This window comes from Scaptodrosophila lebanonensis, unplaced genomic scaffold (genome assembly GCF_003285725.1).
Source record: "Scaptodrosophila lebanonensis strain 11010-0011.00,11010-0021.00 unplaced genomic scaffold, SlebRS2 tig00000072-arrow-pilon, whole genome shotgun sequence".
NCBI lineage: Eukaryota > Metazoa > Arthropoda > Insecta > Diptera > Drosophilidae > Scaptodrosophila > Scaptodrosophila lebanonensis.
The window spans coordinates 6,637,578-6,650,467 of NW_022060558.1; the positions used below are offsets into that span (position 1 = coordinate 6,637,578).

The 12,890-nt window shown below is 41.5% G+C and overlaps 3 protein-coding genes across 3 annotated transcripts; all 3 read right to left on the reverse strand.

Moving 5' to 3' along the window:
- Window positions 1-2,149: 2,149 nt before the first annotated feature.
- LOC115625290 (protein PDF) lies at window positions 2,150-2,717 on the reverse strand. The gene has a single exon (XM_030520303.1). It carries the CDS (start codon window positions 2,687-2,689, stop codon window positions 2,396-2,398), a length of 294 nt encoding a protein of 97 aa, XP_030376163.1. The 5' UTR covers window positions 2,690-2,717; the 3' UTR covers window positions 2,150-2,395.
- Window positions 2,718-4,410: 1,693 nt separating this feature from the next.
- On the reverse strand, window positions 4,411-5,672 carry LOC115625289. Its single transcript, XM_030520301.1, has 2 exons — window positions 5,314-5,672; window positions 4,411-5,259 (listed from the first exon to the last, which is right to left on the reverse strand). The coding sequence occupies exons 1-2, from the start codon at window positions 5,610-5,612 to the stop codon at window positions 4,605-4,607; spliced, it is 954 nt and encodes a 317-aa protein (XP_030376161.1). The 5' UTR covers window positions 5,613-5,672; the 3' UTR covers window positions 4,411-4,604.
- Window positions 5,667-10,050, reverse strand: LOC115625483 (prominin-like protein). Its single transcript, XM_030520531.1, has 11 exons — window positions 9,755-10,050; window positions 9,576-9,683; window positions 9,087-9,523; window positions 8,881-9,008; window positions 8,124-8,292; window positions 7,984-8,066; window positions 7,767-7,925; window positions 7,540-7,712; window positions 6,308-7,175; window positions 6,142-6,248; window positions 5,667-5,869 (listed from the first exon to the last, which is right to left on the reverse strand). Exons 1-11 carry the CDS (start codon window positions 10,048-10,050, stop codon window positions 5,692-5,694), a joined length of 2,706 nt encoding a protein of 901 aa, XP_030376391.1. The 3' UTR covers window positions 5,667-5,691.
- Between the last annotated feature and the right edge of the window lie 2,840 nt (window positions 10,051-12,890).

Consider the following 12,890-nt stretch of genomic DNA (forward strand, 5'->3'; position numbering starts at 1 on the left):
TGCACTCCAATAATCCCTACCCACTCGGTGAGATTGGTGGCAACTGAAACTTGCTACTTTCTTCTTGAAACTATTGTAGCAAGAAGTGGCCGAAAATACTGACCGAATCCATTAATAATTAAATTCTCTGTCTGTCATTTATCCGCAGATTCGGTGTTATTCTTTAAGGAATGTTCAATGGGTCTTTGAACAGTTCCATGGATCCGGATAAAATGGTAACTGAAAATGGCACATGGATCTTCGAATCAACAGGATTCTCCAATTTACATTGGTATGTGGGTATCATAACACTACTGTTATCGTTTTGAAACCCTTTTACAGTCAACAAAACCAAAATTTCAGGATCAGTTTCTTTTCAGCAACTGTTTTCAAAATTGGGGCCTGGCATAGCTCAACGAGCTAGCAGGAATTCCACAATGTGAGTTCATTCCTTGAGTAGGCACTCGGTTCGAATCACGCCGAATTGTCAAAATTTTATCATATTTAATAATTGTCCAACCTAGGACAGATCTTGAATAAAGATGAATGGTTAATGTTTTAATATGATATATATTTTAATGTGGATAAAAAGACTTTGTATATTCTGTACTTAAAAGGTACAAGAGTATATTAGGTTTGCGGCGGAAAATGTAACAGGCAGAAGGAAGCGTGACCCCACAAAATAACATGTCGAGACGATTATGACGTGTATGCCTGCTTGTTCGTGCCTAAGTAGATATCACAGACTATAAGAGACAGAGGCACAAAATTTTGTATACGGGTGTATTATAGTATGAATACGCAGTACACGTGTAGTTCAACATTCAACACACTTTACGTGAGTTCGAAATCCGAACGTTGTCTAATCGATCAAAAAAATGGTGTATACCCTGTACATAAAATGTATGCTAGTTTAGTGCGTAAGTAACGTTCAGAAGGAGGCGTGGAAGACCCTGCATTCTTAATCAGGACAAGACAAATCAATATATGTCCATCCATTCGTCTCTCCATCTGCCTGTCTGAATGAATGCAAGGATCTCTGAAAGTATAAGAGCTGAATGGCCAAACTTGTTTTCCAGATTCTTCTAACATCGACAAAGAACGAGCCAAAGCTTATGTACCTGCGCTTATGTGAAATTTCATTAAGATAGGTTAATCTTTAAGGAAGTTATATCCATAAATGTAATTTTTGACCAAGCTCTGCCATTAGGAAGTGTTGTTTTAATGCTTCCTTTATGATGTCATTCGATTGTAAAACTCTCAGCAATTTTTCGGTAGCCCAACTATTCGATCAAAGTATGATAAATTGATGTTTTGGAAAGGCTAAATACACTTTCATTTAATTTCAATAAAGATTTTGGCTGATGTTTGATTAATTTGAGCTTTGAACTATAAATAATCACCATAAACTTCGATTATCAATTAAAACGTTTCGACATTGTTTTGTGCACATTTTTTCACCGATGGCACTACAAGGAAATGGCCTATTTCAAAAGTCCTGTTTACTTTGGAAAGCAACTTGTAAGCATAATATACTCGCATGTACCAATATACTTGTACTTATACGTTGATATTTATCGTTTGTTTTACAAAGTTGCTGACAAAGAGCGTTAATTAATTGAGATCACGCAGAATTCCCTTAAAACATTAAAAAGAACACAGGAGAGGGGGAAAAAATATTGCATAATAAATCAATATATTTTTTTAAAAATTTCCATTCTCAAAGCTCTGAACCTTTTTTTGCAAAGTACTTTGCATTCTTGAACGCGATTTTTGTTTAATATTTCTTTTTTACCCAGTAACTAAAGCCTAGTGCGAATTTATGTAACAGGTCTTAGTACGAATCAGACATCATATGAGCTGAATATATAGAGGCATGCATATCTATAGGTCTTCAGATATTGGGAAGTATAAGAGCTAGAATATTCAAATTGGTTTTTTTTAATTGCTTTCTTGAAGTTAAAACAATTGAAATATCACGAACTCGGCACCATTTAACTTCTTTTGTTTTTGGAATAGTCCTCTGGTAACATCTAGTTTAAATGAATTTGGATGCACTCATAGATTCAACACATATGTGTGTATGCATAGGTATACCAGTAGATACATATGTACATGTGCATGAAACCTTTGCAAATCAAAATTGAATTCACCAAATAACACGTTCATGTTTTGATCCTGTAGATCGTACAGTGTATACTTGCTATTTATTGTAAATATAATATCTTAAGCGATATACATAAATGTGCACTCTTTAACTGATTATCAACTCCTGCTGAATTTAATTCGGCAGAGCTCAAAGAATGCGCAAAACAAAACAAAAGCAAACAAGAAAAACCGATCAAACACTTTCCACGAATGTGCATCCGAAGTAGTCCAGTCCATTTCGATCCCTTGCAGCGTCAGCAAAATCTTTTTACTTGCCCGCGTCGTTCATGTTCTTGGGCAGGCTTAAGAGCGAGTTGATCAGCTCTGAGTTCCGCTTTGGCATTGGCCCTCTCAGCGAGTTGGCGAAAAAGTAAGGATACTTGCAGAGATTTCCTAGCTGTTGGGGTGCATACTGCACGGCATTTAGCAAGTTGATCAGCTCCCGGTTGTATTCCTTCTCCACATAGCGTTCCTCGTCGGGCGAGGGCAGGGCTAATGAGCTTGGAAGCATGGCGGCCACCGCCAGGAGGGAAAGAGCCATAGCCAGAGCGTAGCGAGCCATTTTGTCAGCGATAGCGGTTAGTGCTAGCGTCAGAGGAGTAACAGATTGCGAATGAGCTGCCGACAGGCCCTGCAGCCATTTTATATATCGACGAAATGCATGGATGCTTAGGTAAATCACAGCGGGAGCACAACGTCGGTGTCAGTTTCACGACAGCGATGTCAGACGCAGGCAAATAATCGGGAATGGTCCGTGGCAAATATTTGATTATGCAGCGTTTTATGTGCGTCCCACAAAGCTAACAGAAACAGACGATGAGCGAGGATTTGCAAGGACCTGCTCTATTTGCTTTGGCGTGTGCCCACTATATATATTTTATATATACACACATATGCAGATACATTCATATACACATACATACAGTTGTACGTACATTTACGTATGCGTATATGTGTCAACTTTTCGGGCTGCCTTATTCTGATTAATTTTAGACTAACTGCCATAAAAATAATACACGGTCTATATTGGGCTCCAAATTTTACGACCCTCTGACTATTCAATGTCAACATATGTATGTATGTACATACATATGTTCATATTTATGAATAAGTAAAGACATAACATCAATGCACATACATACATACCCATGCTAGTATGAAGGACACTCCCGCACTCTGTTAAAATAAGTGACATTCAAACACAAATATTGTTATATATACTTGTATAGTATGCATATCTACGTACATATGTGTATATGTACTTCTAAATGAAATTCAATATACAAATATGCTTGATTACACAAACTACAAAATTGTGCAATATGTGAGGTTATGTATAAAGATTGGAAAATGCGATTATGCATAATTTGGATTAATGTTAGTTATGCATGTACAGTAAAAACTCTTTTGGCCAGACACTTATCGTTGGCCTCCCTTGATGCGGGTAAAGGGAGTGTGACATTTTTATACCCTGTACCCAAGGGGTCAGGGAGGGCGCAGCAGACCCCACAAAGTATTCTTCTTGATCAGTATGATAAGGCAGCCTATAAAGTATGACAAGAAAGGAATGCTGAAGTCGAGCAGGCTCAACTCTTAAATACCCTGTACCACCCCACAAAAAAAGAAATTAATTAATTAAATTAAATTAATTAATTAATTAAATTAAATATAAAATATTCCATACATGCATACAAACACTTACATCAGAATCGTGTCTATTCGTGTTGGTGTACTTGTACATATGTATGTATGTAGGCGTGGCAGACCCCACAAAGCATATATATACTTATAAATTCTTGATAAGCATGATGGGGGGGGGGGGGGTATGACGGCCCCCCATGCTTCCTGCCTACACCCTTGACTGTTCATGTTGCAATTTTTGCTGTTTGGTATTTTTATACGGGTGTTTAAAATTGTACTTAAAATAAAACTGAACGTGATGACATAAAGCGTTATGTAATGGCGTAATTTCAGTTAGAAATTCCAAGATTTATGTATGTTATGGAAAATAGCGAAAAGTGTGGGAAAAACGCAACCTCGTCCTTAGGATATTCTAAATACACAGTTTGGTTATTCTAGCTTTTATACTTTCTGAGATCCTTGCGCTCATACAGACGGACGGACAGCAGACACGACTTGTCACCTTAATCAATATATATGCCACGCCTCCATCTGTGTGTTACATACATTCGCAGAAAACTATTAAACCCTTTTACCCCTTGGATACAGAGTATAAGTTCAAAAACCGTCTCATCAATTTCATCAGTTTGCAATCCGAAATCGTAAAACTACACACTTTTCATTTAATTGTAATAAAATATACCATGAAATAGAAAACGCTGGCGGGAGCAAATCAGTTTTACAGGCGATGCATTTTCATGGCAGCTTTAGCTCCTCAAGATCCACTGGTGCACGGCTCTAGAGCTCCTATGAAGATGCTTCGCCTGGCAACGGATGCAGCTACCATTATGGGATGTTTAGTATGCATAAAAACAACTGGAACTGGATAAGCTGGAGTCTGTCGAACTTGGACAAAGGTCGGGGCCGCGGTATGGGGGTTTTCGGCTGGCTCTCAAGCGCTCCCATAGGGGGCAGAGAAACGCGTTGCTGCTGTCAGTGCTGCTCCCGCTGCTCTCGCTGCTCTTTGCCTGCAGCTGAGTCTTGTGCTTGCCGAAGGAGCAGCGCATACGTTTGAGAAGCAAGCGCAGCACCTTCGGCGATCTCTTGTCCTTGCAGGTGGGTAGCGGCACGGCAGCAGGAGGCGATCTCGGTATCGGTTCATGTTGCGAGCATGGAGAACACGACGGTGGATTCAGTGGTTTCTGCAGCCCTTCCAGGGCACGTTTCAAGTTGCGGCGTAGACTTTTGTACTGTTCCGCCTGCTCACGGCTGCGCTGAAGCGATGAGGCAAATGGATCCTTCACACTGGGATATATTTCTACTGCACTGGGATGCGTATATACGTGAGCTTGCCGATGCATTATTGGGGGCTGTGGGGCTTGTTGTTTCTTTCTCTTGCGACGAGGCGGTGCCGGCGGCTGCGGCGATGGAGGCGGAGCTGGTAGCTCAGTTTGCGGCGGCACTTCCATGACAAGTTGCAAGCAGGGCTTGGCACTCTTGTGCAGATGCACGCTGCAATATTACGATTTTCAAAAGGCTACTGTACTACAGACTTGAGCCACTTACCCGATCACCAGCAGCAGCAAATTGTAGACGGGCAGTGCGATTAGCATCAGTTGGAGTAGACGCATAAATGGACATCGGGTATGCACCTGGAAGATCGTCAATAGGTGCCAGCCATGATTGCACAGCTTCTGCTGCCATAGCCTCAGCTGCGCCGTTGCCACTGAGCTGTTGTTCGTGTCCTGCCGGTCTTCAGAGGTCAGTTTCATTGAGTGATTGCTCACGGCCCAATAATAAGCGAAGGCTGCTGCCGCCAGCAAAGAGCCGATTAGGCGACATCGTATACGCGGCATAGCGAACATACGAGTACATCAGAAATCGGAGAGTGTTTGTTTGGCTTAATTTTTATTGTGAAATCAAACAAAAGTAAACGGGGCACGCCTACTCCCGCTTTGGTTTGCTCTGGCAAACAAAGTCATAGTCATAGGATTGTGGCATAGGGGTAATGCTGTTTGGACAGTAGCAGTCGACCCAGGTGGATGCGTGAATGGGCATGGGCATGGGCATGGGCATGATTGTGGCCGTCACATAGTTGCCGTCACAGTCCGGTACGCAGTCGCTAAGATGAATAAAGTTGATGTGGAATACTATTTTATCTACAAGTATGTATTAATTAGTAACTGCGATTGCTATTTTGCAGTAGAATGCAAGCAGAGAAGAGGTTCAACATTAAATTCCTTGTTTCCTAGCTGCGTTATATTCCTTTAAAGGAACTCTTTTTCCATGCGACTTGACTTTCATGCATGGGCCAACGCTTGAAAGTAAGTTAATAGCAATTACAATTAATGTCCTATATCCCACCAGGGACTACTACCTCATATCCCTACTCACCTGTATTCCGGTTCTACACGTCGCAGCGAGCAGCGCAGTTGATGGGCTAGACAGATTGCTGGGAGAAACAAAAGCGCCGCTGGTAGCAGAGCGAGCCAAATGCCATTCTACCAGATTCGGAGAGAGGTAAGATAGTGCGGCACTCTTGTAGTTTCGAAGCACTTACCGTAGGCTTAGCTATACCGTTGCATTCATCGCCCCCTCCACCGCCACGTATGCGGGTCTCATTTTTTACGACTTCGGCGCGCCAAGTAAAATTTGAGAGCTTCGAGCAGGTGTCCAGATCGTTATTGAGGGCGGAGTTGGCCTTGTTTACATAGTTCTTCTTGTGCTCATCAATTTGCTTAATGAGATTGTGGATGTTCCCATCTATGCGATGCGTGGCGTTGTGTTTTAGATAGTCCTCTGTGCGTTTAATATCTTTGACCATATCCATTAAACGATCTTTGAAGCTACCCTTATCGTTCAGCAGGATCTTGTCGATTTGATGCAATATATTGAGCATTTCGTGAATAATTTTAGCCAGCGGCACGCCAAGATGCTCGTGAAAAGCACGCAGATGAGTGGCTTGGTTGTGGATAGTGGGCTTTACGGTTTTATCTTTAGGCTCTTTAATATGATTGGCCATATCGTCCAGACCTTGGCTTATCCCCGGTAGTGGTCGTGGCACCAACTCCTTGCATATGTGCTTCGTGTAGTTTTTGCTGTTATAATGTGAGAGGTTGCTTTTAAGCAACTCATGCATGATCTTGTCGGCCTCTGGGTAGATGGACACGGCGTTCAAAGTTCCAGAAAGTGGTGAGCTTTTAATTTTCTTGGCTGCGTCGTGCAAGTTCTTCATAAGCTGATCATGCATTCCTCGCGCATTGTACACTTTCTCCAGCTGCATTATTTTGAAGAGGCTTTCATTCTTTTTGCAGCGCTCGAGGACGTCGTCTATGTTTAGTTTGGGAAGCTCTTGGGTTCGACTGAACTTGCGTGGTAGGTGCAGGTTTAGATCAAGAGTCTTGTTACTCGAAGTCTCACTTTCCTGTCTGTGGGAATACAAGTAATCAATTATGTACCAGGTGAAGTAATTTAGTAGCATATATCCGTATTCGTAGGGGCTACGACTGCCACCTTCTTTCGAAAAATAAATCGCACAATGTATCTAGCCCGCAAGAATTATTCCTTGTTCCTCTCAAACTAAGGAACTGAAAAAGGAGACTTCGTTTAACTTTACATATATTTAGAGAATAGTGGCATTCGTGTATATCTTAATAATATTGATATTCGTTAAAAAAAGGTATACCAATATTGACGTTTGGTTTAAGATTTAAGAACGCTCCACTGAAGCCTGAGTAGAGTACTAGAAATAGGATTGGCTATTTTTTTTTTTTTTAACGACTAGGGACTTACGAGCTGCAGCTTGACTGATACAGCAGTGCGCCGTGCACAAGGTAGAACAGGACGAGAATCATGGCAAGCACAAAAAACACAAACAAGGCCACAATAGCGGCACAAAGCAAACGCGAACCAACTCGGCTGCTACAGCAGCTGACCAGAAGGGCCACCAGTAGAAGCAATGGTGCCTGCAAAATGGGTGGCGTTAATAACACAGTATTGACCATCTATTACCATCTAACCAGTAATACTAAAAGAATCAGCACAATCATTGTGGCATACCAATATTTTCCAAGCTTCTTTGTAAACTTCGAAACGGAGCGAGGGGCCAGCTGTTTCTTTGATGTTTCCTCTTCCGAAGTTGTTATTTTTGGAGTCGTCCGTTTCGATACTATGTTTTTCTTTATGAGGCAGGCGAATTAGGGATTATAAAAAGTTAATGGATTTGCTTATACTTACAATTCTATTAGAAGGATGCATTTCATCTATAGTCTTGTCTAGCAGGGTCTTTGCCGTCCCATGCTTATGATTCAGCTCGTGCGCTGGGGGCAAACTCAATTGTTATCGAAGTCCCGAGAGATCACAGTCAAAGGGCTTACCTCCACGTCCTAGTTCCTTGTGCACTGCATCGTGCAAAATGTTTATATGAGCCCCAATTGCCTTTTTTACCTTCTCCAATTCATGTTTGGCTCTTTGCGGATAGTTTGCAATGGACTTGCTGTGCGATATTGTCTGCATTGCCGAAATATATTCATCCCAACCAGTCATCTGGGACAGTAAGAAAATGGAAATTTAATAAAAATCAGCACCACTGCACCATTTTTACGCAGAGACTCGGAGAGTCCGAGAACCAGACTATACGGTGAAAGCGAATGTTTTAATATAGAAGTCTTAGTGAATATTTAAGTCTCGAAAAATAGCTTATTAGCCAACAAATACAAATGCTAGTGAAAAATCTGTAGGCACTAAGAACTAACTAGTCTACCAAACCAAAGATTTAGATGAACCTCTTTATTAGCACACCCATCCAGAAGTGCCTTGCCACAAACCATGTTTGTATAGCCTCATTATTTTATATACTTGTTATGAAGATATCTTAAACATATTTGGTATTTATTGGTTTTTTATAGCGAGTGGCTCACAATACTACAAGTATAATCTAAAGTTTCATCAAAATCAGTGCACCACCGAAAATCAGCCTTTGAGTTCAATACATTTTCCCGTTTGTTACGGCATACATTTTATTGGCAAAATCGGTGAACTGTGTTCTTAGCTGACAAAGAAGAGATTGGTATAGAGTATTCAAGAGTCGGGCTAGCACGACTGCAACGTTTCATAACATTTGTGAAAACCTACCGTGTCGTAGTGCAGGCAGCCCATATCGAGTGCATTTATGCGTTCATCGTTATAGAACTGCTTGCACTCGTTATGAGGACATTGAGTTGTCAGCACCACCATCAGTCGTCGCTTGACGCCACGTAAGGCTGTGTGCGAAGGGGGAAGCGTAACGAAAATATCCAGTCTATACCAGTAAGTCGGAAACCGCTGTTGGGTTCACTCACCATCACGGAACTGTATGGCGAGAAAACGAGCATCAGGCAGAAGAATTTTCAGCCTCTCAAATAGGGGCTTCAGCTTCGGCAGAACATTTTGCAGAAACTTGTTGAACTTATCAACGGATTCGAAGTTGGCTTCCCTTTCCACTTGCGATAGTGAATGCTCCGGCTCGTGCTTTAGCATATTGTTGACATCGTTTTGAAACTTTTTGTACTTGCCTACATAGTTGTGGTAGAGATGGTCCGAAGCATCTCTACTAAGGTCGGAGGCCTTGGAGTCGATCGTGATTTCGTATTCATTGCTGCTGCTGCTGTCGCTGCTGCTTGCGCTGCTTTCACTGCTGGTCCCGCTGCTGGTTCCCCGATCACAGCGACTCCGTGCGGATTTGTCTAAGCCATTGTTCAGTTTCATTGTGGCCAGGAGGGACAATATGATCCAGATACTGGATGAGTAGGTTGTCAGCATTTGGGAAGAAATGCAACGCAACAACTTACAAGATCGCCAGCAGCAGGATGCCAAGCAAGACGAACAGACAGATCCGGGCATTGCTGTTCAAAGTGTACACCCGACGACAGCGGATACAGAAAATGCAGTAGCAAATACTGAGTGTGGTTAGAATGGGGCCATGTGGTTAGCTAATTGTCCAACAAGGGCTCTGGTAAGTCAGTCTTACCCGGCAAGAGATGTCAACAGCATAAGTACTAGAAATATCAGCACAACGGCCAGAAGCCAGTGGTTCTTCGCGAAGTAATCCCGCCAATCGTCGTCACTCGCCTTATATCCTATATCCGCCTTGTCTATATAGCCTGCATCTGGCGCTTCGTCATCGCTGACCAGCAGTCCCGCTGCTTCGTTGGCCACTGAACCAAAGCTGTTCACAATTCCACCGCCCCCGCCGCGATCTAAGGGGCGGGCCCTACTATGTATACCTTCCCCATCCGATGGGGAACTGGCATACCTGCTGGCCATGCGCTCAAATTCTTGATCCGTTTGCGCATACAGTGCGCGAACTAGAATCAACCCGATAATTAGCAATACTATCATCAACATACAGCTTCCTTGGCGATCAGATTGCACAAATATATTATTAATAGTGTTTTGACTTAATTGCAAAGTCAGTGCCTGCTTGGTGAAAACAGATTTGGCATTAACTCACAGGCATTACCTATGATGCCCAATCAGGGACCAGGCCACATTTGGACCACTAGTCGTACTGACAGTACATTTGTTTGCCGGTAGACGGAGGGAGACATTTGGACTTAGGCAAGGCAGCTTCTTACGGAGTAACTTCCCTGAATCATTAATCAATGAAACTGAAAATGGTATCATATCTCAGGAACAGAAAAGTATTCATTGTGAAATGTAAACTTATGACCTTTTGGTTTTGTGAGTAACATAGTATGGATGTGTGACAGAAAAATGGTTATGTGGTTACCCATTTACAGCCATTGGTATATTTTCCATATGCAAGAGTATGTGCCAGTTGGTCAAACATTCAGTGTGAAAAAGAACAACTAAAACGATGTTGCCCTAGTAAAACCAACGGTATTTAAACATGGAGCATGTTCTGATCTTATCAAACCCAGAACGAAATGTGTTTGCCAATCGAGTCAAAGTCGTGTAATGTTTGCTTTTCAGGCTATTGTAACAGCTGCATGAGTTTCTCAATATGTAAAGAAGCTATGGAAGAAGAAATTGATATAAAAATGAAACATAATGCCCCATAACATCAGTCGGCAATCTAGAGACTTTTGGATTGAACAGCATAGCAAAATGAGGACCATTACAACTATTCTGAGCTTTGCCATTGTGGCTTCTTGCTTGGTTGCCCAGGCGTTGGCTCAGGACACCACGGTAGCGACAGACACCACGGTAGCGGCAGACACCACGGTAGCTCCAGATACCACCGCAGCCGCAACAACCACGGCTGCTGCCGGCTCTGAAACGACAACGGCCGCACCAGCAGCGACTACGTCAGCAACACCAGCCGCCAATCCACCAGCTTCCGGAGGTGGTGGCGGCGGATTAGTCATGCGACGTAGGCAGCGCAGAAGGTTCTTGAGAATCATGAGGGCTTTAAGAAGGTTGCTTAGACTGAGCAGAAGGAACAGGCGCAGGATCAACAGACGTGGTTAAATCAACGATACACTCCAAATACATCGCACCAACTAAAGTGATATAAAATAAATCACCAAATACCAGTCATCCAATAAACAACTACCCCTTGCTTAACACGGGCACTAGGTTCCTAGAAAATCTGTTCCATAACTAGACATGAGCCCAATACAAAATATGGGATAACGTTCCTCAATTACAACACAAAAAAAAATAAAAAAAAAAAAAAAAATACTGATCAAATTTGCGCTGTTTTTAATAAAGTTAAAAAAACATTTCACCATTCATAAAACTTCCTAAATATTTAACATATAAATATTCGAAAATATTTTCGAGTCTATTTAACACCAACAGATTAAGCTTTTTAAAACGGCAACAATTTTCAACCGGGAAAAAAAGATAATGATATTAACAAAAATTCAAGATCCATTTGATGGCATTTATTATTCCACAGGCTTTTTTGTTGCTTCTCTTGCTTGGCAAATCAGTATTTTTCGACTTTTTTGTGGCTGTCAAGCTCCTTGACTTCTTGAGCTCTTTTAAAGACCAATTCAAAGCAATCAAGTGGTATCCAAAGTCCGGCATATACAAGTATATTTAGTATGTCTTGAAAGTGTAAATTGTGCTTATGTGATGTTATATTAGGTGAATGCAATTTTATTTTAACATTCGGACGGCTGACATTTTTTTGATGTCCGATAACAATAGTGCCTTCAATTCTTTTCATCTTAAATCTGTGAGGTGGTTTTCAGCGTGCTTAGACCGAGCTAGTGTTAAGCGAGGGCTTAGTGTTCTTGTTTTCCTTAATACGAACATGCTCAAAACGGCGCCATTCCAGAGTCCTGTTGAGGTCCTTTCCGGTATGCTCGAAAAATCAATAAAAATAGTTTTAATTAGTTTCTTAAGAGTGTCCCTCTTAACAACAAATAACAAATAAAAGGATTCTTTTTGTAAATTCTCACTGTTGCAGTTTACTCCATTTTTATAGCCTGTACCCAAAGGGTGAAAGGCTATACTAGTTTTGTGCGCATGTATGTAACACACAGAAGGAGGCGTGGCAGACCCCACAAAGTATATATATTCTTGATCAGGATGAGAAGCCGAGTCGATATAGCCTTGTCCGTCCGTCCGTCTGTCCGTCTGTCCGTATGAACGCAAGGATCTCAGAAAGTATAAGAGCTAGAATAACCAAACTTGGTTTCCATATTCTCCTAAGACCGAGAAAGTACGAGTTTGAGTTTTTTTTCGATGCACCCCCCCACTCCCCCGCAATTCGTGTTTTTTCTAATAACTTCCGTAATTCTCGAAATTTTGAAATCAATTTTGGTAGGTGCATCCAGTTAGTACTAATGTGTCCGTGTGCCAAATTTCATCATGATAGGTCAATTCTGAAGAAAGTTATAGCCATAAGTAAAATCGCTGCTCATGCGCTGCCTGCAGCTCTGTCGGCAGCGCTGCCCGCAGCTGTTGTTGTTGTTGCTGCTTTGGTTCAACTTTGTGCTGCATACATACACGCATATAAACACGCATAGGTACGCGATGTAAATGTATGCTGTTAAAACTGAACATAAACATGTATTCTAATTTAATGAATTAATTAATTCATTCATTTTTTTTAATAATTTAATTTTTTTTTAAATTTTTTTTTTTTTTTTAATTTTTCTTTTTTGTGGAGAGTACAGGCTATTTTACTG

Coding starts and splice junctions, on each gene's coding strand:
- LOC115625290 (XM_030520303.1), bottom strand. CDS start 2,689: ATGGCTCGCTACGCTCTGGCTATGGCTCTTTCCCTCCTGGCGGTGGCC.
- LOC115625289 (XM_030520301.1), bottom strand. CDS start 5,612: ATGTTCGCTATGCCGCGTATACGATGTCGCCTAATCGGCTCTTTGCTG. Junction 5,260..5,313: donor TTGCTGCTGCTGGTGATCGG/GTAAGTGGCTCA, acceptor GTAATATTGCAG/CGTGCATCTGCACAAGAGTG.
- LOC115625483 (XM_030520531.1), bottom strand. CDS start 10,050: ATGGCCAGCAGGTATGCCAGTTCCCCATCGGATGGGGAAGGTATACAT. Junction 9,524..9,575: donor ATCCTGCTGCTGGCGATCTT/GTAAGTTGTTGC, acceptor CTACTCATCCAG/TATCTGGATCATATTGTCCC. Junction 8,293..8,880: donor GCTGCCTGCACTACGACACG/GTAGGTTTTCAC, acceptor TTACTGTCCCAG/ATGACTGGTTGGGATGAATA.